We start from the raw sequence: 27,332 nt of genomic DNA on the forward strand, positions 1-27,332 counted from the left end.
CGACTCTGCACGTCTGGTCTGGCCAGGCATCCAGAGTGGGACCCGCTGCAGACCTCGTAATATGGCGGCCCGGAATGAACGCTGCCGGTCCCTTACCGGCACCATTCATTCCGCGGCCGCCAGCCTCCTACTGAGGCCCAATGTCAGAGGGAAGAACAATCATTCAGGGAGCCAGGCCAAAGTCAATTGGACAAAAGTATAGGTGAGCTGAAGCAATTCTTGCAGGTAGGTAAAAGTCTTGCACAAGTAGGGCCATAAGCTGATTAGGCTTGTGAGGTAAAGAAGCTAGCAACTTTACAGAAGGAACCAAGACAAGTCTCCACTGAGAACAAGAGAGGTTACACAACAAGAGGTAAGTTCTCTTAGACTGTACAGTACCTTTGGTTAGAAGAAATGGTTCCAGCTGGCTTCTGTTCCTGTGCAGCTCTGCAGATCCCGTGTTCGTGGGGACAAGAGGGAAGACGTCTGGAGGACTCCTGCACTGCAACGGGACGGTCAGAGACAGGAAAGGACAAACTTCTATTCAGTGGCACTTCGCGGTCCAGCTCCTCACGTCTCAGCAAACAGCAACACTGTGGACTCTTGGCTGTAGAGATGGGCTTTCCTTGCATCTGGGGTCCAGCTCCCTGTTGAGGTGGCTCAGGCTCTGCCAGACCAGCTTCCTGGGAGTACAGAGGATCTTCCTGGAGCTCTTGGCCAACTTAAAAGCAACGCACACAATCTGGTGTTACTCTCCCTGGCTCTTCAGTTTCCAGCAGCAACTGCAGTGAAATACAACCAGCTTCAAGAGGAGGTCCAGGTGGCTTACTTTGGAATTGACTGGTCCCACCAACTCACGGGGAGAAGTCGTCCTTGCAGGGCTTCTCTAGTCGAGGCAAATTCGGAACTTCAGCACAGCAGCAGGGCTTCACCGGGCAAACCAACGGTCCAGGAGTTGCAGCAGGAGTCTCTTCCAAGTTCTTCTTCGGATTCCTTCGTCCAGTGGTAGACTGTCTTCCAAGCCAAAAAGGCTCGCCTTTTATGCAGGTTTCTCCCATTCATTCCAGCCTAGCTCTCAATCACACAGCAGGCCAATCATCTAAGAGTGCATTTCTGTCTCCTAGGAGACAAAGCAAAAGGGAGTTTCGGCACCTCCCACACTTCCTGCCCCTGCCAGACACCCTGGGTGCTTTACTGCAGCTGAAGAACCGGTCTTTGTAGGCTGAAGAGGTGGCTGGTGATATTGACAGAGTAGATGGAGGCTGCTGGGGCCGGAGTGCACTGTCTCTGTTGCAGGAGGAACCTACCCAGCACTGCCGATGGATAAACTGTAGGCCACGTACCTGGTTCACACCAGTCCCACCTTGAAACTCGTTCTCCTGCCTGCTACGTTCCTAGGAGTGGCATCGGACGAGCGGCCATGTTGTCTGGCATGGCAGCCATTTTGTCGAGCTGCGTGCCACGTGCCAAAGTCGGGGTGCTTGGATCCCTGGGCCCGGCCCCCTCAAAGACTCTTGGCGGTGGAGCATGAGACCTACTCTGCACCTCAGGCCGGGGCCTGGAAGGCGTATTGCCCTCGGCAGGGTCGCTGGTAGTGCTGCGTGCAGGCGCCCCCTCAGACATTAGGCCGGTACTAGGGCGTTGCCCCTTGGGTGAACACCTGGTAAAAGAACCTTGCGGTTCCTCAGCACAGCTTCCGGAAGGATCTGCTGACCCCTTGGCCGCTAGGCCGTTAGCTGGACTAGCCTTGGTAAGTGTGCTGGTGCAAGAACCAGAGAGGTTCCTCCCGCTAGTGCACTTCCTAGGAAAGGAGTCTCCCCTACGGGGTGGATGGAAAACAGCCCCCGCCCCCATGGGCCTCGAACTCTGTCTGACCAAGTCCTTCAAGTCCTGTGGAGGCGACCTTTCAAACAGCTCCCTCCACCTAGCTAGCCTGTTCAGTGCGTGTGGAGTCAGTTTGTCGCACACGGAACATCCTTCCCAGCCGTGGTCGGGGCCAAGGCAGCGGAGGCAAAAAGCATGAGGCTCGGATGTAGGGAAGAGCCCCTCGCAGGCTGGACGCCCGCTGAAGTCGACATGCGCACGGGAGGACCAAGTACCTGAATGACAAAAAGAAGACAAAAAGATAGAAGTATCTGGGAAGAGTGCATGGTATTACATGGCCGAAGCCAAACCCAGGAGCGCTGGTGAAATCAGCCTGTTCCTGTCGACGCGGAAAAGGGGACTGAGGAGTGGCGCCAGTGGGCAGAGTCAGGAGAGCGCATGCTCCCAGGGCAGCGCCTCTAAATTTAAAGGTGAAGAAGGTTTTTCTGGTGAAAAAGGTTCAGTCTCCTGTCCATAGCAAGGGATGCCCATGCAGTAATGCAGTAAAGGGGACGGGACGTAGGAGTAACCCATGTAATATATTTATATAGCTCCACGTGTGCAAGAGTTTCTTTGAACTAAGTGTATGCTCTGGGTTCTTTATGCCTTACTAGAGCCCTCCTCCCTACTAGACTAAGGCTGGCTGCTCGTCCAGAGCTCTCAAACCTTTGGGTAGTTCAGGCTAAACCTAAGGGGTGCAACCCTGCTCATCCAAGGTGGGCTTTCTAAGGGCTTGTCACAGACAGGACTTTGACCAAAAATCCTAACATCCATGTTACAGAACTTAATTACATTGCTCTGACATGACTTGCCCCATGCTAAGCCATGAAGCTCAGGGCCTGTTAAGCCACTCGTTTGTATACAACCACTGCCTTGTTCTGTGTTTATTTAGCAGGAGGGTCACTGAAACAGCCTCTACCAGGACATGTTACATTATAGGTGCCATTGGAACATACAAGAAAACAAATACTCACCACATCCTAAGCAATAATAGGTTGTAAAGTTTATCTTCAGTGATATTTCTAGGCACGGTCATAAGGAAAGGTTGTCCAAATAACGTTGAACCATGATGGCTGTACCCTGTATGCCGATATTTTTCTCTTAAGTAAATGGGAATAACGACTTGCTCTGTATCTTCTGTTCCATTTATAGCTGTTTCAAAACTGAAAGTCAAAAGAAAGAAAGGAGAAATTACTAAACGCTTCTTTCATTCAAATGTTCTCAATATTTATTAGACAGGAGGGGTGCTTTGGAGACACAATCCAAGAAATTTAACAATCTGAAATGTACAGTTTAGCACCTGCTTTTTGCTTTCCTTCAACATTAAAGACACAAAGGTAGTGTTTAGAAATATTAGACAAAATAAATAAATAAATAAAATCAATATATTTAGCCAGAGGGAGTTTTGACTCCAAAGACTGAGCAGTAGTGAACGCAAAGGCAAGATTAGCAATTTGTTCCTTAATTTGCAAACATTGCCAATCAAGATTCCCCAAGCCAGGTTTCTAAGGCTATAGAGAAAACTAAACTTTTAGGTTCACCCCCCTCTGGACGTTCTCACTTCACCCACAAGGTAGTAACTGCTGTTGAGTCTTGCCCAGTCTAAACCGATTCAATATGGAAACCATGAGCCAACAAAGACCAACGTTACCCTCTAAAAATACTATGTGGTTTGAAATTTCAATCAGAAAGCAGTTATCCTAAAATAAATAAACTTTTATTTGCTGCTCATTGATACTATTAGGTAAGATTTAGAGGGCTCATTTAAATTGGCTCGGGTGGATTCACGTAATTAATTTATTAAGGGGGCTTCACATTTCACCTTGCACCAACCCTGTGCAGGAATACAAAAAAGTGCTGTCTACTGAAATGCCGCCACTGAGGACAGGAACGGGCCAGGCAACAGAGCTGAATGTCTGAATAGAAAAGCTTCCTAGACTATTTACTGGCACACTACCACCCAGAATGGTTTGTTGTCCCTCTTCCCTGGTCCCCTTTATTTTTCTAGAATTTCCATTTGGAAAGCTTCTGTGAGGTTGACAGATCTCATTTGTACATCTGGCGATAAATCCCTGTACTTTTAAAGAATCAGGGGCCTTGTAACAGCCCCTATGTGGCCCCAATGCCTTTCTAGATTGGGGTGTGCCAGAGCAGCTACTTAACATTGCATATATGTGTGTGTGATGGCTTGTGTCACATGAGGTGGGGTCTCCCTATAGAGAACCCATGATCAAAATGGAGTCCAGCACCTATCCTTTGTTCCTGCAAGAATTAACGATACAGGTGCCTGTATATACATGTTCATGGCTTCCGTCATGTTAGGGGAGCTTTCCTAAAGTCCACTTGCAGCTAATACTCTAAAAAACGATCCCTTGGTATACAGATACCAAACTCTTACTATAGGTCTGTACTAACCAAAGGATCTTGTAGAATGGCAGAGCAGCCAGGCTTATCTTATGAGGAGGATGTGAGCTGTAGGTAAGTACACTAAACCCAGTCAATATAAAAGTCCAAAGAAACCTTTACACACTACAATTTATAGTAAAATATACATTTTATATACTCAAGGCAGGTAAGTAAATGCTCTTAGACTAACCAATACTCATATGAAATATCAACAATACCTTTTAAAGAGGACTGCTACAATAGTAGTTGCTTGTTAGGTACGATTTTAACTTTAGTGCTAAATCTACCTCACTTGTGAGAACCCCAGAACTTTTTGCTGGACTAGAAGATTATTTTTCCCTATACCTCAGTGAGTGGGAACCTTTTTCCATACTCGCAGAAACATTTACTCTTTTTATGGGTGTCATTTTTAAGACTCTCCATAGTATCCTTTTAATTCTATCCTCTGACAACTTTTGGTATATACCTTTTTATTGTTACAGGGTTGCCCTTTGGGCTACCCTTTTACTTTCTCTGGCTAACCTTGTGAGAACTACAGTTTCCGAGGGTAGGGAGGATATTTCTATCCCTTCTACATTTTGTTAGGTGAAAACCAGCACACCCCACCTTATGTGGAATGCTGGGGAGATACAATGTATCCCCTTTCTCATTAGCACTGTAACAATTCTGTTACAGGGACAAGCTTAGAATAACTGGCTGATGGCAGTGAACCCATTTACAAATTCGGTGCACATTTACCACGTGCTGTTTTTACAGCTTTGTTTATTTATATAGCGCACCAAACACGGAGATATCTGGGCGCGTCACAAACGTTTCACACGTTACATACAGGAAAGACAGCAATACAATTGGGACGTGTGCATGAGAATATTTACAATAAATTACAAGTATTTGCAAGTGTTACATACAGATATGGCAGACTGATGCATTGCTTCTACATCATGAGTTAGTAGCCATGTTTTCGATCTTATGTCAACAGGCAATGAGTTCGAGTTCGGATGCCAGCACCGGAAAGCTACTTCTGCCTGCTTTCTGAAGTTTAAATCATAGGACCTTCAGGCAATGCGAGTGTGAGGTTCTGCTAGGGCGTTCAGATGTTTTTTTTAAAAAACGTGTCTGCTAGATATTTGGGTGTACAGTTAGAGAGGCATTTATGTGTAAGGATTTGTTGGGCAAAGTTTGTAGGCAGTAGCCTCTGGGAACACTACAAACAACTATGATTACAGGTATAGGCAACCCAACCTTTGGAATAAGCTTGTACTAAACCGTTTTGGTAGCGTGTTGAGCAGCCAGGCTTATCTCAAGAGGGGAAAGGAACAAGTTACTTACCTGTAACTGTTGTTCTCCAGCATGGGTCTGGCATGGATTCACATGCTCATGAATATTCCCCGTCGTCAGGCTGGGACTCCTCGGTAAAGAAAAAAATCAGTATCAGTTTCGTTTCTGATCTGTCTTTCTAATTAGTAACCAATCACTGATCTCTGGGTCATACTGCCCCCAGCCAATGACTGTCCTCTTCCCTAAGCCCCACTTCTGGCAGCCATCCTCAGATTTGGTAGCACGCCAAGTGGCAATATGACGTATGACCAAGTGAAGAGCCGCAGAGGGGTAGGTGGGAGGGTTCGCATGTGAATCCATGCCAGACCCATGCTGGAGAACAACAGTTACAGGTAAGTAACTTGTTCCTTCTCCAGCATGGGGTCTGACATGGATTCACATGCTCATGAATAAAAGAATACATAGCAGTATACACATGCACAACCACGGGAGGTGGCAACAGGCTCAACATTAAGCAATACAACCGCTCAACATTAAGCATCTTACCTCCTCACCAGGCTCACCTTAAGCGAACAGGTTGCGCAGCACTGTTTGGCCGACTCTGGACTCCTCCCTGGAGTCCCGATCGACGCAGTAGAATCTTGTGAAGGTGTGCGTCGACCTCCACGTAGAAGCCCTGCAGATGTCGAGCAGGGGCACACCAGACAGGAACGCTGTTGTAGCAGCGATCGCTCTGGTCGAATGGGCTCTCGGACGGCCGGGCAGCGGTCGGTTTGCCAACCGGTGACAATGCATGATGCAGCCGGAGAGCCATCTGGAAATGGAAGTCTTCGAGAGAGCCTTCCCTTGATTCACAGACCCAAAGTTCACAAACAGTTGTGACGTCTTCCGAAAACTCTTTGTGCGGTCCACGTAGAACTTCAGTGCTCTAGCTACATCGAGCGAGTGCAAAGTCCTCTCGGCCGGCGTCGAAGGCGTCGGGAAGAAAACTGGTAACACCAAGGGCTTGTTGAGGTCCGACGGCACCTTGGGCATTAAGGAGGGGTGGGTCCTCAGCACCACCCTCGTGTCATGAAAAGTCAAGTATGGAGGCTTGCAAGATAGGGCCTGAATCTCTCCCACTCGTCGTGCAGAGGTGGTGGCCACGAGGAACGCCGTCTTCCATGACAGGAACTTCAAAGGCGAACTTCAAAGGCGCCGAATTCATAGGCTCGAATGGGGCTCCCATGAGCCTGGTCAGCACCACATTAGGCTCCCACGCCGGGGCAGGAGACTTCACCGGCGGGAATGATCGGAATAGTCCCTTCATAAATTCCTTCACCAGGCGATGAGACCACAAGGACGCCCGTCCCGTAGTCCTGGTATATCAGAAGATGACAGCCAGATGCATTTTTATGGAGGCGTGAGCCAGTCCAGCTTTGGCCAGCAACAGCAGGTACGGCAGCACTTGAGGGGCCATAATCCGCAGAGGGTTAATCTTTTCCATTTATGACCACTTGAGAGTTGAGGACGCCCTGGCCTTTGCAAGAACCTCTCTGCAATCAGCCGGGATATCGTACCCTCCTAACTCTAGTGCTGCAGGAGCCAGGCCTGCAAGTTCAGCGACTGTGGGTCATGATGGAGAATGGCGCCTCCTTCTCTGGGGAGAAGATCCGCGTCCGCCGGCAGCCTGACTGGCGGGGACGTTGACAAGTCCAGAAGGTCCGGGAACCAGATCTGCCTCGGCCACGCCGGTGCGACGAAGATCATCCTGCACCTGGACTTCTTGAGCTGGTTGATGAGGCGGAGCAGCAACGACAATGGAGGGAATGCGTATAGAAACAGGCCGTCCCAAGGGAACGGGAAAGCATCGCCCATGCTCCTCGGCTGTGGGAACCTGCTGGCGAACCTCTGGCACTTGGAGTTTGTCGCCGTCGCGAACAGGTCGATCTGGGGTTTGCCCCATCGTTGGAAGAGGCAATCCACTTGATCCTGGCGCAGTTCCCACTCGTTGCATGAGCACAGCTCCCTGCTGGTGAGTCGGCGATGGTGTTTTTTATTCCTGCCAGGTGGAAGGGAACCAGAAACTTCCCCTGGGCGACAGCCGAGTGCCTCAGATCCTGGGCCTCCTTGGATAGGGCTGGGGATCTGGTGCCTCCTTGCTTCTGTATATAGAACATCGTGGTGGTGTTGTCTGTGAAGATCCTCACCACTTTGCCCTTGAGGGACGGAAGGAACGACTTGAGAGCCCAGAACACTGCTCGGAGCTCCAGAATGTTGATGTGGAGAGACCTCTCCTCCGGGAGCCAAAGGCCTCTTGCGTGGAGGTCTCCGGTGTGGGCCCCCCCAACCCTCCAGAGAGGCGTCCGTCGACACAGTCTCCTGAAACGCCGGGATTTGAAATTCCGTGCCTGTAGTGAGTTGAGCACGGATGCCCCACCATAAAATCGCCCAACGGAACTCCTCGTCGAGAGGGATCCTGTCCTCGAAACAGCCTGTCGCCTGAAACCAGCGGGCGTCGAGGAACTCCTGTAGCAGACGCATCCGAAGTCTGCAAAGGGGTACAAGATAGATGCATGAGTACATCATCCCGAGGAGGGTCTTGATGGACCTCACCCTGGCCAAGTCCGTGGCTAGCAGGCGCCGCACCTTGCCCAGGATCGTCTTGGTCCTCTCCTCTGAAAGGGAGGCCAATTGCCCCACTGTATCGAGCTTCGCTCCCAGAACAGTGCCATCTGCGATGGAACTAGGTGGGATTTGGGGTAGTTGATGGCGAACCCCAGCTCTGTGAGCAACCGGACGGTCCTTGCCGTGTGTTTGACAGCGAGTTCCCTTGTCCGGATTAGCCTGTCGTCCAGGTAGGGGTAAACGTGGATCCCCGCAGGTGCAGCCGCGCCGCCACTGGTGTCAGGTCCTTGGTGAAAACCCTGGGTGCTGACTTTAATCCGAACGGTAGGGCTCTGAATTGGTGGTGGCGTCCCTGAACCACGAACCTGAGGAACCTCCTGTGCCTTTTTAGAATAGGGATGTGGAAGTAAGCATCCTCCAGGTCCAAAGACGACAGGAAGTCGCCTTCCTCCAGCTGTCCCAGCACGTGCTGGAGGGTGACCATCCTGAATTTCTGCGCCTTGATGTACTTGTTTAAGCGACGCAGGTCCAGGATGGGGTACCAACCGCCTGTCTTCTTCCTGACGAGGAAGTACCTTGAGTACACTCCGGAGCCCCGGAGCATTCTGGGGACGAGCTCGATGGCACCTTTCTTGAGCATCGCCCTTACTTCCAACAGCAGTTGAGGGACGTGATTTTCCTTCCTGGCCACGGGAGGAATGCGAGGGCACTTCCATTGGAATTCCAGCGAGTGCCCGTTGGCCAGGGTGTCCAACACCCAACGGTCGGTGGAGATGGACTCCCACACGCTGACGAACTTCGTCAGCCGGCCTCCCACCGGGGTGCTTCGGTGGGGGCCCGACAACACGGCCGGGTCAGTCTTGCTTGGAGGCGGCCTTGCCGCCTTGGCGATGACGGCGGCATCCCCCTTGCTTGCCGCGACCTCTGTAGGCCTCCTGTGAAGAGGAGGGGCCGCCTGGCGGTAAGTGGAGGAGCCACCGCTGGAACCTTTGGAGCCACCGCTGGAACCTTTGGAGGCACCCTGTCTGCCTCCGTCGCTGTTGAAGACCCCCTAAGGCCCGGGCCGTCTCCGAGTCGGTCTTGATGGCCTGTAGAGATTCGTCCACCGCCTTGCCAAAGAGGTTGTTGCCGTCGAACGGCATGTCCAACACTCTGGTCTGGACGTCCTGGCGAAAGTCTGTCGCCTTGAGCCATCCTCGTCGTCGGAGGCAAACTCCGTTGCCCAGTGGGTGAAATCCGGTATCGGCAATGTTCGTTGCCACCGTTATGGCGTGATCCGACGCCACCTCGCCTTCCTGCAGAATTTCTAGGACCTCTGCCCTCTTGTCAGGTAGGAAGTCTAGCAGGGGAGCTATCTTGAACCAGAGCTCCCTGTCGTAGCAGGCCATGATCGCTAAGGCATTGGCCGCCTTAATCGTCGTTGCCGCTGACATGACGACTCGTCCCATGGAGTCCAACTTCTTGCCCTCGCTGTCCGGCGGGGAAGTGGAAGTTGAAGCCACCACACCTGCTGCCTTCTTAGCCGCTGGCGAGATGACAGAGTCCGGCATGGGCTGGCTCTGAGGCACAAGGGGGCGGCATCGGGGACTCGGTACTTCTTCTCGCACCTGTCCCTCTTGGCGGGTGCCGTGGAAGGGTTCTTGAGGACAGCAAGCCCCTCGTTCCAGATGTCGTCGAGCAAAGGCACCGCGAGGGCCGTCTTCCTCTTGGCCTCTCGTTGTTGGTACAGAAACCCTTCCTTTTTTTGTTCTTCAGGGCAGAGCTGGAAGAGCTTGGATGCCCTGGTTATCATGGCGTGGAAAGAGCCAATTTCGTCGGCTGGGGAAGCCCGCGGGGGTTTTTGGTGATGACGGGATGTCCGCTGTGTCATCGCCGCCGTCATCGTCCGTCCCCGTCGCTGTGTCTGTCGCCGTATCCTCTCTAGGATCCGGCGAGGACGAGGGGTCCACAGGTCTCGCAGGCACGAAGGGCGGAGCGGGGTGGACTCTCCTCCACTTGTTCGGAGGGCTTCCCGATGAGGCCGGTTCTGGATCCTCCGTCGGGGTCCGTGGTAATCTCGTCCTTATCTCGGTACATAAGGATTGGATTGCCAACAAAATGGCCGCTGAGCTATCCTGGGGCTCGGGTAATGGCTGCGACGAACGGGATGGCCGTTCCACTGGGCCCTCTACGTCGCCATCGTCGCTATCTTCGATCACGTCAGCGGGGACCGTCCCCTGGGATCGAACCTGCTCGAACCTCTCGTTGAGGCCTATGGACCTCTCGTTGAGGCCTATGGAACTCTCGTTGAGGCCCTTCTCGGCTTCCACCAGCTCCTCCTCAGAGGCTGATTCCGAGTCTGTACTGGCCACCTCCCCCCCTCTTTTTCCGCCAGGGGCTTCACGGGGGTCTTAACGATGGGCTGGAAAGAGGACTCCCTCCGCGGTGGCAGGGATACTCTGGGCCCACAGGCCATTTCCACTGGCGTAGTCTCAGCCGGCTTCGCCAGGGTCGCAGCGACCACTTCGCCAGAGGCCTTTGCTGGATGGATCAAAGCCCTCACCACCTTAGGTGCGTCCTGGGCCTTCGCCTTGGGGGGAGGGTCAGCGCCTCGCTCCCCCTTCGAGATCGACCATCCACTCCAGCGGCTTACCCGGGTTCTCGGACTTCCTCTTCCCCGAACCAGAGCGCTGGCTCGTGGTCGAATGTGCCGGGGAAGTAGTGCCCTGCTTGGCAGCCGAAGAGCCCGACCTTTCGGCGCTCTCGGTGCCCGTGGACTCGCAGTGCTTGGCCTTCTGTTGGGTCCCCGTCGCACCCTGACAGGATTTAGAAGCCCGCTCAGACTTTTTCTTCGCCTTCTCACCTGCTGTGCCCTTCTCCAGCCAGGCGGCGAGGCGGGAATGACGATCTTGTTTGGTCCGTTCCGAAAGGTTCTTGCAGAACGCACAGTCCTTCTCCACGTGCGTCGTGTCCTCATGAAGACAGAGTCAACGCGAGTGCTCGTCCTCCTTGAAAACGTTCTGCAATCCCCATCCAGGTCAGAACCTGAACAGCTTGGATCCGGGCATCGAGCTTCCCTTGTCCTGGGCCATGGCTGTTGAGGTAGGCCGCAGATCTTCCGGAATTCTCCAAGAAGTGTAAACTCGACGAAAACTTCACCCTTGAGGGGCGTAGAAGAATTCCAAAATGGGTCCCCGTTATCGGAAGTAGAAACGGTGGCGCTTGAGGCTCAATTAAACCAAAAAAATGAGAAAATAATCTGAAAAACAACGAAAATGCAGCAAAAACTCGAGAGCTAAAGCACGAGGACTCCCAACACTTGAGCGTGTGGTAAAAATCTGAGGATAGCTGCCAGAGGCGGGGCTTAGGGAGAGGGCAGTCATTGGCTGGGGGCAGTATGACCCAGAGATCAGTGATTGCTTACTACTAAGAAAGACAGATCAGAAACAAAACTGATACTGATTTTTTCTTTACCGAGGATTCCCAGCCTGACGACGGGGAATATTCATGAGCATGTGAATCCATGCCAGACCCCATGCTGGAGAATGTGAGCTGTAGTGGAGTTACACTAAGATTCACAGTTACAGGTATTCAAGTAAACGCTTACACTCAAGGTTTCTTGCATAAACAATTATTAATTTATCAGTCAGTTATAAAGCCTTCTTTAGAAGGAGGCAATAGAATAGTAACACACAAATCTACTTCAATACTGTACACTGAGTTTCTGAATCAGACTAGACCCTTTGGGGATGGCCCACAGACAACCTACACCCACAGGTGACTTCAGTAACAAGGTGCTGGGACATTAATATCTTTCTGTTGGCATTCAGAATCCTCTTAAAAGTTTGTAAAAGACAAAAGGTTATTAGAACAACAAAAGACCACAAATATTCCTAAGCAGCTAAGTACTTTTAAAAATTCTTAGAAGAGTCATTCAATTCAATAGTCTAAGCCAAAGTCAATGGGCAAAGGTCTTGGATAGGATGAAGCACTTAATGGAAAACTCTTTTCACAAGTACTCAGGAGTCTTTCAAGGAAAGAAGAATCAAATGTAGTGCCACAAGCTGATTAGACTTGTGAGTTGTGGAAGTTACAAGCACTTCTACAGCAGGAGGCAAGTTCTCTTAGACTTGTTTTACAGAACCTTGGTAAAGAAGAAAAGATGCAGCTGATGACTTCTGTTCCTGTGCAGCTCTGCAGATCTCACTGTTCCTGGCCTCAGTCATGGGGACAAGAGGGAGGACGTCGGGGGACTCCTGCAATGCACTGGGACTGCCAAAACCTGCAACCGGGAAACTTCACTTTCAGGGGCCGTTTCACGTTTCAGCTACCGCAAATAGCAACAATGCAGTTCCTGGCTGTCGAGGTGGACTGTCCTTGCTTCTGGGGTCCCGCACTCTGCTAAGCGGGCTCAGGCTTTGTCACTCCTGCTTCGTGGGAGTCGGAGCATCTTCCAAAAGCTTTAGGCCAGTTTAAAAGTAACGCACACAATCTTGTGTCCCTCTCCATGGCTATACGGTTTCCTGCAGGAACTCGGAGGAAATTCAACAAGCTCCGAGATGGGTGTGGTGGCTTACTTTGGAGTTGATTTGTCCCACCAACTGAAAAGGGAGAAGTCGTCCTTGCACGGGCTTCTCGGTCGATGCGTTTCGGCACTGCAGCAGGGCTTCACTGGGCAAACCAACAGTCCAGGAGTTGCAGCAGGCGTCCTCTTCAAACTCTTCTTCGGTTCCTTCATCCAGTGGTCGACTCTGCCTTCCAAGCGAAAAGACTAGTCTTTTATTCCGCTCTCTACCATTCATTCCAGCCTAGCTGTCACTCACCCAGCAGGATGGCTGTCCCGGACAGTCAGCCAGCCAATCACCACAGAGTGCATTTGGATCTCCTAGAAGACTAAGCACAGGGAGCTTCGGGCACCTGCCTCACTTCCTGCCTACCCCAGACACTCTGGAGCCAGAGGCGGGTTTCACTCCAGAAATCCTGCCAAAGGCGAAATGAACAAAGAGACCAAACCTGGTGTGGCGCGCAGAGAAAATCTCTAGAAGGACCTTTCCACAAAGACATGGCAAAAAAAGAAGACCGGGGACCATTTTGTCAAAGATGGCTCCGCGGCATTTTGAAAAAGCTGGCTCTGCGGCATTTTGAAAAAGATGGCTCAGCGGCATTTTGAAAAAGCTGGCTCTGCGGCATTTTGAAAAAGATGGCTCCTGCGGTTAGCGTTACCGGAGCTGTGAACAGCCGCAGTAAATGCAAACCATGGTAGTTCAAAACAAAACCACTGCCACCAGCCATTCTGTGAGGAAAGGGTAACCTAAAAATGTTCATGGCCATCCTCTATGGGCTCTCCCCCTTCTCCTTCATCTGAGGCCAGAAACTTTGGAGTCCTCTTCGACTCCGCTCTACCCTTCCTCGCTCACATTCAGGACATTGCCAAGAAGTCCAACTTTCAACTCTCCCTTCTCAAAGGAATTCTCCCGTTCCCCCAGAAGCTCAATGTGACCAGAGCTCTGGTTCTCTCTACGCTCGACTACTGCAACAGCCTCATTCTGAATCTATCCTCTTCCGCTCTACGACCCCTCCAGCTTATCCAGAATAGGGCAGCAAGACTTCTCCTTGGCCTCAAGCCCAGGGACTGCATCTCTCCTGCCCTAAAAACTCTTTATTGGGTCTCGGTTGCTACACGGATTAAATTCAAATCCCTCTGCATCATCCACAAAGATGTCTGGGGCCGGGGACCAAGTTATCTGCAACTTGCTATTACTAAATACTCTCCCTCTAGACCTATATGTTCCTCTGGAACCAACACTCTGTGTGTGTTAAGGGTTCTGCTAAACAGAGGGCCGCAGGCCAATCTCTTGCTTCGGCTGGCTCCCTCTTGTGGAACACCCTCCACCTTCCTCTTTGGCTTCAGCCAGACCTCCTCAAATTCCGGAAGCTCCTCAAGACTCTACATTTCACATCTTTCTTCCCTTCAGACTTCCCTTCTTCTGCTAACCTCACGGTCGCTGTGATTGGTGACCCAGGCCCATGTGTCCTTGGGGCCCTGGCCTCCCACAACCATTCACCTCAGCTTCTACTTACACACAGCACTTGCCACAGCACCCACAGGCCTACAGCTTTGTAGGCTTGCACTGACCTTCTTACTGCAGCTAATGCTGCGTAACAGCTACTATACTTGGCACTTACATCTGCTGCTCACTCACGAGTCGGACACCCCAGCACTTACCCCACTCCCTCATACCCTCTTCTCTCTGCACTTGCATGATCTGAATACTCACAAGGCATAGTAGATTTGTCTTTATCTCCCAGTGTATATATTGTTTTTTCAATCCCAGTGTATATATTGTTTTTCCAATCCCATGTTCCCACCCTGCGGCCAGGTGGGTGCTTTGAAACACAATTTACTTGTTGTGTAAATGCTTAACAAATGCACAGTAAATTATTTTATATGATAAATGGGAGTGTGGTCTCTCTAGAAAAACAGTATGCAGACTTAAGAGAAGTACCATGCAGCTAGAAAGGGCCAAACACATTTTGAGATCAGACCTAAACTGCATTAAGTGAAGAAAAACACTACAAAGACTAACAAAATAAATGTTGAGAATGGTTTTCTAAATAAGTAGGAGGCAGAAAACAGAAGCAGAGACATTTTTCGAAAAAAATAGGAAGTTTAATCAAAGACAAAATAAACATACAGGCGGTGTACCATGGAAAACAAGATCAACTTTAACCAATGTTAAGATCTTTAATGCGCGAGTAATAAAGAACTGGGACAATGGAGAAAAATAGAAACGTAAAGCTAACGACATGGAAGCAAAATAGGAATTTTAATTTAAAATCGGCATAAGGCATTGTCAAAGACGCCACTTTCTTGTCCAATGTAACATGTGCATAAGGCACATAGGGACTCTGTACACTCTTTGTGCTCATCCTTCAAATGTCTTATCTGCAAATCTATGCTTTCCAATAACTTATTATTGGCAAGTTAGAGTAATCTCTGCACATTCCATTCCAAGAAACGTCCACATAATCAAAACAAGCGGCACAAGGGGCGAGTGATCTTTCCAAGATCAAAGAGGGATTTGCTGTTCATACAGTAATGTCCACTTATTGGTTGCAATCCTTCATTCCATGTAGTTGCCAGGAATTAACTCCTTATCTGAGAGCAGAACTAGCACAGTGGATACATTTAGTTTGAAGACTGACATACTTCAAGTTTACAAATTACAGTAAACGAAGGCCAGTCTTAGGATGTTAGGCACACCTAACACGGCCTACTGTAGTCTTAGTTATTCAAAAGCCAGCAATTCAAATCGGAATTTAAGGTTAAATAGAATTAAATGAAGAACATTAAAAAATGACACGTAAAAAGAAAATTAACAGGATGCTTGCAATGATCGGTCTTCAAGTTCTGATTTGCTCTAGAAGCCATACTTACACATATATGTCGTCCCGTTCCATAATATTACTTAAGTTTTCATCTGTGGCAAATATTCGGTGAAACCTGTGGTTGTAAATATCTGTAACTATCATCTAAATAGAAAAAAAACAGTTGCATTTACATTGTGAACAACTTTACCAAGCGACGGTTGCTAATATTCTGCCATTCGTGTGCCTCACCTTATCTGCAGGGATACCAGACAAAACTGACAGCCCTGTACAAAGATCTTGTATATTTCCAATTTTCGGAACAATCACCTTGTACTGAAACAGAAAAAAGAAAAGAACGTTTGGCATAAAAGGTTGTCACGAAAATAAAACCAAATAAATCAAAATTCTTGATATGCCCACTTCAATTAAAAATGTCTGTTAAATCGAAATGTAACCTCTTCTGAAACTACTGAAGCTGTAATTGGACAACCAATTAAAACAAAATTATAAAATATTTACAAGCCCTATTCTGCATCATGTTAAAATGGAACACATCGACAAGGAGATGGAGCTTAATCTGTCGTCACTACAATCCTAGTACGATGGGTACATCTATGTGCGGGATCTCGGAATACTTGGATAGAAAACAAAGCAGTAAATAAACAAGAGGCTGCTGGATTCAAGGCTTAAGGAACCTGCCCAAGCTCGAAGAGATGCTATGTAATAGGGAATCACATATGAAATGTTAGGAGTGTCTCGCCAACTTTCAATGAGCTACATGGTTGATTAACAATCAATGCCTTGTTTTTTACATCAAATCTGGGTTTGACATCCCCAGTGCCTATTGTCTCTCTTCCTGCCTCTCCAGGATAAACAAACATATCTGCTCAGCTCCAGTTCATATAGAATGCCATTTGATGTCTTTGCAAAGCTATATCTTGTCCTGTTTGTAATCATTAAATATAGTTCTGTGGGTCCTCAACAATTTGTCGATTTGAGTGCTGTGGAAATTCACAATAAAACTATTAAAGCGAGAAAAAAAAAGCATACCATTTGACTTTAGGCTGAACAGGAAAACATTGTACGGATAGCTATACTTGTTAAAAAACATGAGGAACTTTCAACGTTTGTTTGACAATGAGATATGGACATAGGATGCCTGCCGGTCTATTGCACACATCCAGTCATTCTTTGCCAGGTGAGGAAAAATGTGATAAACCACCAACCACAAATCAGAGATTGGTCCTTTGCCTCACTAACATTAGAAATCTTTCTTTGGTGCCTTGATCTTTTAAATATTTGTTTATTCAGGTTTTCGGATTACATCAAGACCACGATACAGCACGCACATAAACTTGTATCAACACATACTACAGCCAGGGTGCATAAATCGTCCTACCAACCATCCCCTCTACCCCCAGATATTCCCCATTTTGCCAATCTCCTCTAACCCCCCCCACCTCTAGCTTCCCTCTATGCACCTACCCAACCCATTTTTCCCTTCTCAAGGGGGTTACAGGTCCCTGGAGGAACAGATCATTTAACAGCTGGCCCCAGTCCACTGTCACCCTTTCCTCCAACCCGGGGTTCCTGACTCTTTGGAAAATATAAAACTCTGCCATTCCCCCACCTGCAGATGTCATCCATCCAGTGTACCAGAGATGGACCCTGAGGCTTCTTCCATGCAATGGCTACCCGCGTCTTCTCTAACATCAGCATGAACGGAGCCATGCGGTTTCTGGTCTTACACTGCTTCACCCTACGAAATGAAACCTTGCACTCCTCAAGACCTTTCATACTTGTTCCCAAATCATCACCCATTCCCCCTCCGAGATCTAACACCCTATGTCCTTTTCCCATTTACTCTTGAGCACTAGCTCCCTCAAGGGGAATTCACTCCCTATTGCCTAATAGATTCAAGAAACCTGGGCCACCCGCCATCTTGTGTGAGAAACACCTGCACTAACGGAATTGTACTTGGCTACTTTGGAATCTCCTTCCACATGGCAGCTAGTCGTCTGTTAGGCAGTGCCCCTTCGGGACCCCATATCGGGTACTCCACTCCTCAAAACAGCATCAGCCTCCTGTCTTCGAAAATGTCAACCATCGTCTGACACCACCTGTCCCCTAGGTCAGAGAGCCCCACTCTCCTTCACGCTGATCGAAGCCTTGAGTCCACACTCCACGGCAAGTCAGGGCTGTACAATCCTGTTACCTGTATTCTCCCATAGAAGCTTCCTCCAGAGCGCTCTAACCACCTGAAATACATTTGGGGCCCCCATTCCTCCTAACGTGCCCCACAGCAGGTCTATTCCCCTTCGATGAACTCGAAGCGTTCCCAACTGCCCCGTCAACAATTCTCCTTTTGTCCGCCCACAACAATACTGCCTGCAGCTGTGCTGCTACAAAGTATCACTCCAAATCTGGTAAATTGAGACCACCCTTCCAGACGTGGACGCCTCAAGGTAGCTAGCGAGACCCTCCTCCTCCCTGCATCCCACAACAATTCCCCCACCTTTTCATCCAGCATCTTAATGAACACCTTCTTAATGCTATAAGGAATAATAGTACAACCACCGCAGGAGTATAACCATTTTACACAGTGCCACCCTCCCAAACAATGATACTGGTAACGGTTTCCAGAATTGGGTAGACTCCCCTATCCCTGACAGTGCCCTGTCCAAGTTATACACAAATGTTTCCTCTATATAATGAAAGATTTGGATTCCCAAGTACCGGAATGATTCCTTCCCCCACCTTATCGCCTAATCTGGGAGGGCAGTTAAGTTGTGGCCTTGAAGACCCCCACCTTAACATAACAGTAGGGACTTCTCTTTATTTATGCGGAATACCAACATCCTCCGAAAGTTGCCCATTATTTCCAACATTGGCATGTTGTCCCACGGACTCCCCATGTATAGCAACAGATAATCTGCATACAATAAAATATGTCTCACCCGTCATGCTATTATCTCTGTCTCGCCAATCTCCCTTCGAAGAAACTGCCAGAAGTTCCAGTGCCATGGAAAACAGGATTGGCAAGTCTGGGCACCCTTGCTGCACCCCTCTGCCCAATGCCCACTGCTGCAATACCCACTCATTCGTTTTCACAGTTCCCTTCCCGCGGTCTGTTGTATAAAAGCTGTAACCACAGTCAGATATTGTCCCCAGACCCAAAGGTTCAGGACATTTCCATTCCAGTGAATCGAAGGCCTTAATTGCATCAAACTAGGCCAGTGCTATTTCCCCCTTCGTGTCATTCACCCGATCGATCACATGATGCAGGCGGCACAAATTCATTGTAGTTTTCCGTCCCCCCACAAATCCGCACTGGTCGGGATGCACCAATACCGGAGCTACCCTCCACAATCTGGTGGCCAGAATCATTGCATTGACATTTAAGAGCGAGATAGGCCGGTATGATGCGCAATCCAATGGGTCTTTTCGCTCTTAATAGGACTGTTATGAACACCTCCTTCATTGAAGCTGTGAGAACCCCTGTCTCGAATGCCTCATATACTTTGCGCCGAGGGACCAAAAGGTGAGCGTATTTACAGTGGAAACCAGCACTTCCGGGGGACCTCTTCTTCAGAGAATGCAGCTCACACATCTTTTATCAGATTCCTCAATTGGCTCCTCTAACCCTTCCCTAAGGTCCCCAGCCAGGACCGGCAGCTGAATCAGGTCCAGCATTTTATCCGCAAATGCCTTGGAGTACGTCCCCTCACTCGTGTACAAAGATAGATTAAAAAAAGCCAGAACGGTGCTGACCAAATCTACAGATTCTCGTCTGACCTGCATGACAGTATGCCGAGGCTGTTCGATGGATCAAACGCCCTGCCTTAGCCCCTTCCCCATGAATCTGTACATCCCCAGGTACTCTGTGTGATCAAAGGAGTGAAAATCTTCCATCCCCACAAAGAAATATAACCGAGAGTAGGAATCATGTGTATAGGCGCATTATAAATACAGAATAAATAAATACAAAATGTGTCCACCAAAAAATAGGAGTAGTCCCTCCCCTGCCGCCATGACTCCCTCCACAATTCCATCAGGTCCCGATCCCCCACTAATTTCTGCAGCGCTGCTCGGTATTTTAGCATCCCGGTCTTCCCTGTACTATCCATATCTGGGTTCAGAAAACAATTCAAGCCCCCCACATATAAACAGCCCTTCCCTATAACCCCTCCACCATATCCAGTAACGAGGGGAAATGATCATCATCCAGGTTGGGTGCATAGGGAGTTCACCACACAGATGTCCCCCGCTCCCCTCGAACGTCTCCAGAAGTACCACCATCCTCCCAACTGCATCGTCAGGACCTTGTCCACTTGGACAGGAAACCCCAACACCACCCAAATCAGGACCCCTCTGGCGTATGACGAATAAGACGTACCCACTACTCTAAATGACCCCACCGTTAAGAGTGTCCAGGTCTTTCTGCACCATATGCATTTCTTTTAGCCGAGCAAGCTTAACCCCATGCAGTCATAGAAATCCCCCCCACCTATTGGCATTTATGCTGTTTGTCAAGCCCTCGGACGTTCCATGTACCAATTTTCAAGTAATCGCATCCCCCCAATGTAAGGTCTGTTCTAGAGAACCCCCTTTTGCTTGCACCCACACTGCCACAGAGTTCTTGCTGTTACCTGTACTGTCAAATCAGTCTGCCACCCTTGAACGAAACACATCTATCCCAACTGCTTCTGCGCCACCCCGCCACCCACCCACCCACCATTGCCATTAACCACTGGTTAACCATTCCAGGAACCTTCAAAACTTCACCCTACCCCCTGTACCTTGCCCCTCTACAGGGCCCCAATCCTCAAAACACTCTGGGCTAACTCCCACACACAACGCCCAACCCCCTCCATCCCAACCCCCTTCCCGCATCCACTTGAACGAACAGCCATCCCATCCACTTCACCCACCCTCTCCGATGTACTGACAACCGCAAGTCTGGGAGCTCACCCGATCAGGCCCCACCGCGCCCACCCGGCTATACACATCACTTATCTGCTTCTCCCGAACTCGCCACTCCACAAGACCCCAGTACAGAACCCCCTTGAACGTGCACATCCAATCTGCCCCACCTCACTCTTGGTCCCCAGGTTGCGGAGCTATTTCCACCCACTCCCCATGTTGTCCTGGGCGCCGTGCTGGTGTGTTCAGCCAGGCCCACAACTCCTGCTGCGACATGAAAAACTAGGATTGCCATTTGCAATCATTTTAAACTTCGCTGAATAAAACTTGTACTTGCAATTCAGCTCCCGAAGGCGCTGTCGCACTCCGTCAAAAGTTCTCTGTTGTCCTTGCACCTCCAGTGTTAAGTCTGGAAAGACGAGTATCTTAGCATTGCCCAACTCATTGCAGCCGACCTATGAGACTCCTGCAGGATAGCGTTCCTGTCTCTGAAGTGGAGAATGTTGGCAACTATCACCTTTGGCGGGAGTTGTAATGTGAGCTTCTGCTCTCCAGCTGGGAGTGTGGAATGTGATGGTGACCTCACTTCTGGAATGTGTGCACTGTGGTGTTCTGCGGGCGACGGTTGGGCTGCAGTAGAGAGAGTGTGAGTGGGGTGTGGGGCAAGCCCAGTGTTTCTCCTTGTCCTGTTATTGTGCCCCCCACGATCCCTGTGTATCTGGGAAGGTGCAGGACCTGGACAATAAAGCTGAAGTAACTTACCTGGAGTACCCGAGCTTCACTTTACCACACTGGCGACGAGGATGAGATGGTGAAGGGACCGCTGTCTGCTGGGGGTGATAGGAGGGGGGTGCAGCAATTTCATCTGGAGAACACTGCCCCTGACGCAAGGCCCCACACCCTGGGATGGTTTTGCAGCCCTGAGTCACTTGGTTGTTGCAGCCACAAATTGCTCCTGGTGATTTCTTGCGTGGAGGTTTTGCAGCGCGTAGTTGCTCGCAGTGACAACGAAGTCCGACGACTATCTTTGTGTGATCTGGGATGTCCGTGAGGTGTGGCGCTGCGACGATCCGACCAGCGGAGTGGAGCGGAGAGCAGGTTTTTCTTGCGAGCTGCAGCACCCTGGAACGTGGGGGTTTGCGACAGTCGTTGAAGGGGTTCTGGCTCCGGAGATGAAGCGGTGAGCAGCAGTTTGGATGCGGTCGGGTCCAGCCATGGAGCCGAAGCGTAGGACTTGTCACGTCTTGGAGGGCTGGCAGCTGTGGGTTCTCGGTCCGTCTCCAGGAGGTTTCCCTGTGTTTTGTGACAACCTGGTGGGACACTATTCTGAGGACGGCTCTGCAGGAGCTAGCGGTGTTGTGGATAGCTCGGTGTCTGGAGCAGGAATGATGACGTCGCCTTCATCAGGGGCTCCGTGCGCCAATCAGCTTTGCAGCCGTTGGTGTCTCTGCAGGTCTTCTCCCGCACACGCCATGATCGAGGTGAATAGGAGAATGCAGAGGCGTGGTATGCCTCAAGTGAACGACAACAGCAGTCAAGTGACGCGTTCAAAAGAGGTGCGTAACTTTAGTGTGGTTCCAGATTCTGTACTGGTGAAGTGCAGATTGAATGTCGTGGGCTGTACTGGACCTGGTGTAGATGTCCGGCAGAGGACAGTGTATCCCATGATGGGTGTTCCTGTTGCTGGTGCTGAGATCCATTTCATTTCCTGGATGAGGCCCTGGGGTGTTTTGAGGAACCCGTTGGGTCAGCAGTAGTTTTGGACCACCGGTTAGAACAGGTTAGTGTCTTGGGCCAGTGTGATGTTGTTTATGTGTAGTGGCCCATGTTTAAGGGTGCAAAGAATAGCTCCTGAGTAGTGTAAGGGGTTGATGTTGTGTCAAGGCCGTTGTCTGTTTTCAGTGGAGTGCTTTGTTGTGGCCTTTTAGTCCCTGTTAGGTTCACCTCATTGTTTTCTCTCTTTTGGGTTTAAAGTTTGTGGGTAATGCCAGACTTTAGGGGGTGCTTCCATGGAACTGGAGGTAAAGTTGGACCTGTGGGGGTGGGTACTTCCAAGGGGCTGGAAGTAATTTCGTACGGTCGGACTTGAGGGTGGTCTTACGGGGTTCTGGAGGTGACATTGGACCTGTGGGTGGTACTTCCAAGGCGCTGGAGGATTTGATGGAACTTGAGGTGGTGATAACTTCACAACCATTTACGGAGGACTAAGAAAAGTTTCTGAAATGCATAAGCCTTAAGATATGTGATAAATGTGTGAAATGCAAAATATTTGTTGTGTTTTCATGTCATCCATACCTGTATGTGGCCCTGGATGTAGTAAAATTCAGTGGTGTATATGGGTACTGTCCGGGTGCGTTGAGGTGAGTATGTGCTGCTGACGTTTTTGGTTCAGATTTTAGTGTTTAAATTGCAGTTGTGGGATTAGGGTGCTTGGCGGTGGATAGAGCGTGGATGACCGGGTGGGTCTACGCTACGCTGCCTCACCGTATTTCATTGGTTCGTCAGTGTTAGGGATCTTTTAAGTTGGTTAAAAGAGCTGTAGATGGCCGGGTGGGTCCACGTGTTTTGCCATTGGAGGCAGAGTGTGAGTTAGAGGAGGCTCCGGTTCATTTTGGGGTGTGTTGAGCAGGCAGAGTTTTAATTTCTGGCTTAGGGAGCGTTCATAGTGGACAGCTTTGTGGACAGCTGGGTGGGTCCACAAATTTCGAACAAATTTCTAGATTGAGAGGGTTTTGTGGGATTTAATAACGCCGTGGATGCCCGGGCGGGTTCATGCATTTTGTTTTATTGCAGCAGGTCAGTTAGTTTGCAGGTTTATGTCAACGTAGGTGGAGGGCCGGGAGGGTCCACGTATTCTCCTGTATTGTGGTTAGAGGTAGTGTGTCTTAGTTGACGTCTTAGTTTTCTGCTTAAGGTTCATTAGCAGTTGTAGTTGAGTATTAGGTGAGTTGGCGTTTACATCAATATGGATGGACGGGTGGGTCCGCATTTTGGGCTACAACTATATGTGCTTTTGTTGGCTGGGTTAGGTTGTGAGTATTGGGGTGCAATGGCCATGCTTGTGTATTTGTGGGTGCGTGTACATACACAAGTGTATTTGTGTGCCATTTTGTGGTTCGCCATTTGTTTACAGGAGCCCAAATTTCAATGTACTTCTTGTTCTGTGTCGGGGCTGGGTTTCCAGTTCAGATTCCCAGTTCATATGCAGTGGGTGGGGATACTGATCAGTGGGATATTGATTGGTGTCCAGTTTTGGGTTCCTCCCTGGTGGTATGTTGGTTTTGGGGTATGTGTGGTTCCTTGATAGAGTTTGGCATTTGTTGTTGAGCTGGGTTGTGCTTGGGGGTGGCAGTTCCGAGACTCTGGGGGGCAGACCAGAGTGGAATGATGTTTGTGCATTAGTGGTCTAGGGTTCGTTAGGTAGTAGTGTTTCTGAAACAATAGTTTGATGTAGGAGTGGCAGTCCTAAATTCCGAGGGACAGCTCGGGACGGTGGAGGTGCTTTGTTATTTTGTTTCTCGTGGGTTCCATCAAGGTTTTGAGTATTCGCTGTGGTTCTGTTGGGTGTTTCAGTTGTGTTGCATTGGACCATGGTGTTCTGGCGTTTTGGAATGGTCCGGTTAGGCCTGTGAGAATTCTCCTTGTGTGTGGGTGCTGAAGTTGCGAATATGGACGGCGGCCGTGTTCTGTGACTTAGTGCTGGTCTTATAGCGATGTGGGTGGTATGCTGGTCATATTGCTTCCATCGTTTTGTTGTGTTATTCCCTGAGGGAGGGGGAAGTGTTGTAATGTGAGCTTCTGCTCTCCAGCTGGGAGTGTCGAATGTGATGGTGACCTCACTTGTGCAATGTGTGAGCTGTGGTGTTCTGCAGGTGACGGTTGGGCTGCAGTAGAGAGAGTGTGAGTGGGGTGTGGGGCAAGCACAGTGTTCCTCCTTGTCCTGTTATTGTGTCCCCCACCATCCCTGTGTATCTGGGAAGGTGCAGGACCTGGACAATAAAGCTGAATTAACTTACCTGGAGTACCTGAGCTTCACTTTACCACAGCGGGCTCCTCGGTGGCAGAGCTCTACCAGGTACCCTACGTGCTTGTTCCACAGTGAAGAGCCTCGAAAGACCTTTCACTTGCAACTTCTCCAGTATCAATCTCTCAATGATCAGTTCCACACTGGGCCCTCCTCTCTCTCTCCGGGATCCCCACTAATCGAATATTACATCATCGGGATTGTCCCTCCACGCCCTCTGCTCTGGACTCCAGCATCCTCGTCGCACCTACCATGTCCAGCACCTGACTTTGAAGGTGTTGGAGGTCATCCTCTACAGTGCTAACTCTTTTCTCCACCGCAGTTACCCTCTGGCACACTTTACAGAGATCTGCCCTCACCAGGTAAACGTCCATTCCCACTCCTTAATATCCCCCTCCCCCTCCCAGGGATGTCTTGGTAGCCTGAATATCCCCCATTAGAGTAGCTCCTCCAGCCCCTTCTTTGTTGCCTGCCCCCCCACCCCCCCATATCTCCCTCTTGCGCCGTCAACTCTGTTTTGGCTCTGTGATTTCTCCCACTTTTTCTGGTCCTTAGCCACGATTTCGTTGGTCCTGGGCCCTGTCTCCCCAGTCCAAACTCTCTGTCCAGATGAACCAGCGCTTCCAAGCTATCCTGTGGGGCCAGCCCGTGTCCTCCTCGGCTACTGTGTTCCCACCAAAAGGCTACCGCCACACCTTCCACCATTCCAGGTAAATGGTCAGTCGCACTTCCACTGCCAGAGCCCTTGTTGCCCTTCTTCAGGCACGACACCAAGGTCCTCCACAATTGTGACCCCCTGCACTTTCTCCCTCCCCCTTTTTAAATATATATTCCCCCCCCCTTCTTTCTCGCTTCCTGTATCCCTGCGTATCCTCTTAAGCCGCGCAAAACACCCCGGGGCACACCAGCACTTCTGCTCCTCCTCACCATCTTGTTCCAGATGGGGGGGGCGCTTCCCCGGTCAGGCGCCCTCCAGTGACTTCCACTCTCCTCCACTGTAAGCACAAGCCATTACTGGTGATTCCATTCCTGCTGTAGCTATGTTGTGTACTATGTTGTCTGTCGTTGCGAGCGCTCTGAGGCCTGCGGGCGATTCAGCGATATATAAAAATAAATATAAATGATAGAAGCAGTGTGAGTGACAAACAAAATCCTGTCGCCGAAAGTGATCTCTACACCGGTACCCTGAGGGCCCTCCCTAAACGGGACCAAGCACAGATGACCGTGTTCCCAATGGAATCCAGAACCTCAGCAGTGTTCTTTGGAGTAATTGGAGTGCGGAGATAAGTTAACATACCTGGTCCTATCCCCCCTTTTCTTCATAGGGATACATGGAGATAAAGTCCTATCCCTATCTCACTCTTTCCTAACTTTGATTGGTGGTGATCTGGTTAAGGATTACCTTCATAGGCCTATCCTAGTGTAGTGGGATTGAGTAAGTTAGTTACTTACCTGAACTTTCCTTATCTTTTTGAACTAGGAGTCATAACCACTGGAATCGCATAGTAAACCTTCATGTTATGTTTTGTTAAAGTATATTTATACTGCGCACTATCATCACTGTAGTGGTGTCCTGGTGGATCTGAGAAAGGAAGAGGGTGGGATGGGTTAGGAAGGTTGAGCGGGAACAAGAGAGCTGTGATGTGCTGTTGGCAGCCTCAGTTTGGTTAACACAGTTCGCTGAGCTTTTCAGTTGGTAGCCATTGTGCAGGACTATGTGCGTTTTGTTGTTGTGAAGTGCATGCAGTTTGTAGTGCTTTGGAGGTGTGGTTGTGTAGATTGTGAGTTGTATGCAGTGGGGGGAGATTGTTTAGTGGGGTTGGTTAGTGGCATTGCTATTTAGAAGCAATGCCTGATAGTCTTCAACATTCTGTCTAGATGTGGCACAATGCTAATCTTTGCAATTCTATCTAGATGTGATGCAGGCCGACATTCACAATTCTGTCTAGATGTGACTCAAGCTAATCTTTACAATTCTATTTGGATGTGACGTAAGCTAGTATTACAAGTATGTCTAGATGTGATGCAATGCTAATCTTCGCAATTCTTTCTGGATGTGACGCAAGTTCGTATTACAATTCTCTCTAGATCTGAAGCAATTTCAGTCTTCACAAATTCTGCCTGGATGTGATTTGAGCTAATCTTCACAATTCTGTCTCGATATGACGCAAGCTAGTATTACAATTCTGTCTAGCTGTAACAATGCTGATCCTCACAATTCCGCCTAGATGTGACTAGCTTCACAATTCAGTCTGGGCATGAAGCAGGCTACTGTTACAGTTCTGTCAAGATATGATGCAATGCTAATCTTCCAAACTCTGTCTAGATGTGGTTTAAGCTGACATTCCCAAGTCTGTCTAGATGCAACACCAGCTAACCTTTACAATCCTGTCCAAGTGTGGTGCAAGATGACATTCACAATTCTGTATTGATGCGACGCAATCTGACATTCATAATTCTGTAAAGGTATGAAGCAAACTAGTATTACAGCTCTGTCTAAATAGAATGCAAGCTAATCTTCACAATTCTGTCTGGATGTGACAGACGCTGGTATTATAGTTTTGTCTAGATATTATGCTAGTTATTCACAATTCTGTCCAGAAATGACGACCGCTAGTATTATGGTTCTTTCAAGATAGAACGTATATGGTTCTTTCAAGATAGAACGTAATGCTAATCGTCACAATGCTGTCTAATTGTGATGCTGGCTCATTTCTGAAACTTTATGTGGACTAGCTAGTACAGAGAATAAATAGTCTAACTAGATGTGAGATATTGCTCGTAAATAGTTATCTTGATGTGAGAGATCTGGCATAATCAATCTATATTTCACAATTAGGCTATCTGGCACAATTAGGCTATCTGGCACAATCAGGCTAAACGTGAAATGCTATCTGGCACA

The 27,332-nt window shown here is 49.3% G+C and overlaps 1 protein-coding gene across 4 annotated transcripts in view; it reads right to left on the reverse strand.

Moving 5' to 3' along the window:
* Positions 1-27,332, reverse strand: part of USP15 (ubiquitin specific peptidase 15) — a 709,686-nt gene that overhangs the window by 304,294 nt on the left and 378,060 nt on the right. For all 4 annotated transcript variants that reach the window (XM_069629847.1, XM_069629849.1, XM_069629848.1 and 1 more), the window contains 3 exons: positions 15,733-15,816; positions 15,551-15,645; positions 2,817-3,005 (listed from right to left, as the gene is read on the reverse strand). In XM_069629847.1, coding sequence (XP_069485948.1) covers positions 2,817-3,005; positions 15,551-15,645; positions 15,733-15,816 — 368 coding nt within the window. The remainder of the gene's footprint in view (positions 1-2,816; positions 3,006-15,550; positions 15,646-15,732; positions 15,817-27,332) is intronic.

This window comes from Ambystoma mexicanum, chromosome 12, assembly GCF_040938575.1.
Source record: "Ambystoma mexicanum isolate Mex_15411 chromosome 12, UKY_AmexF1_1, whole genome shotgun sequence".
In the NCBI taxonomy this organism is placed as follows: Eukaryota; Metazoa; Chordata; class Amphibia; order Caudata; family Ambystomatidae; genus Ambystoma; species Ambystoma mexicanum.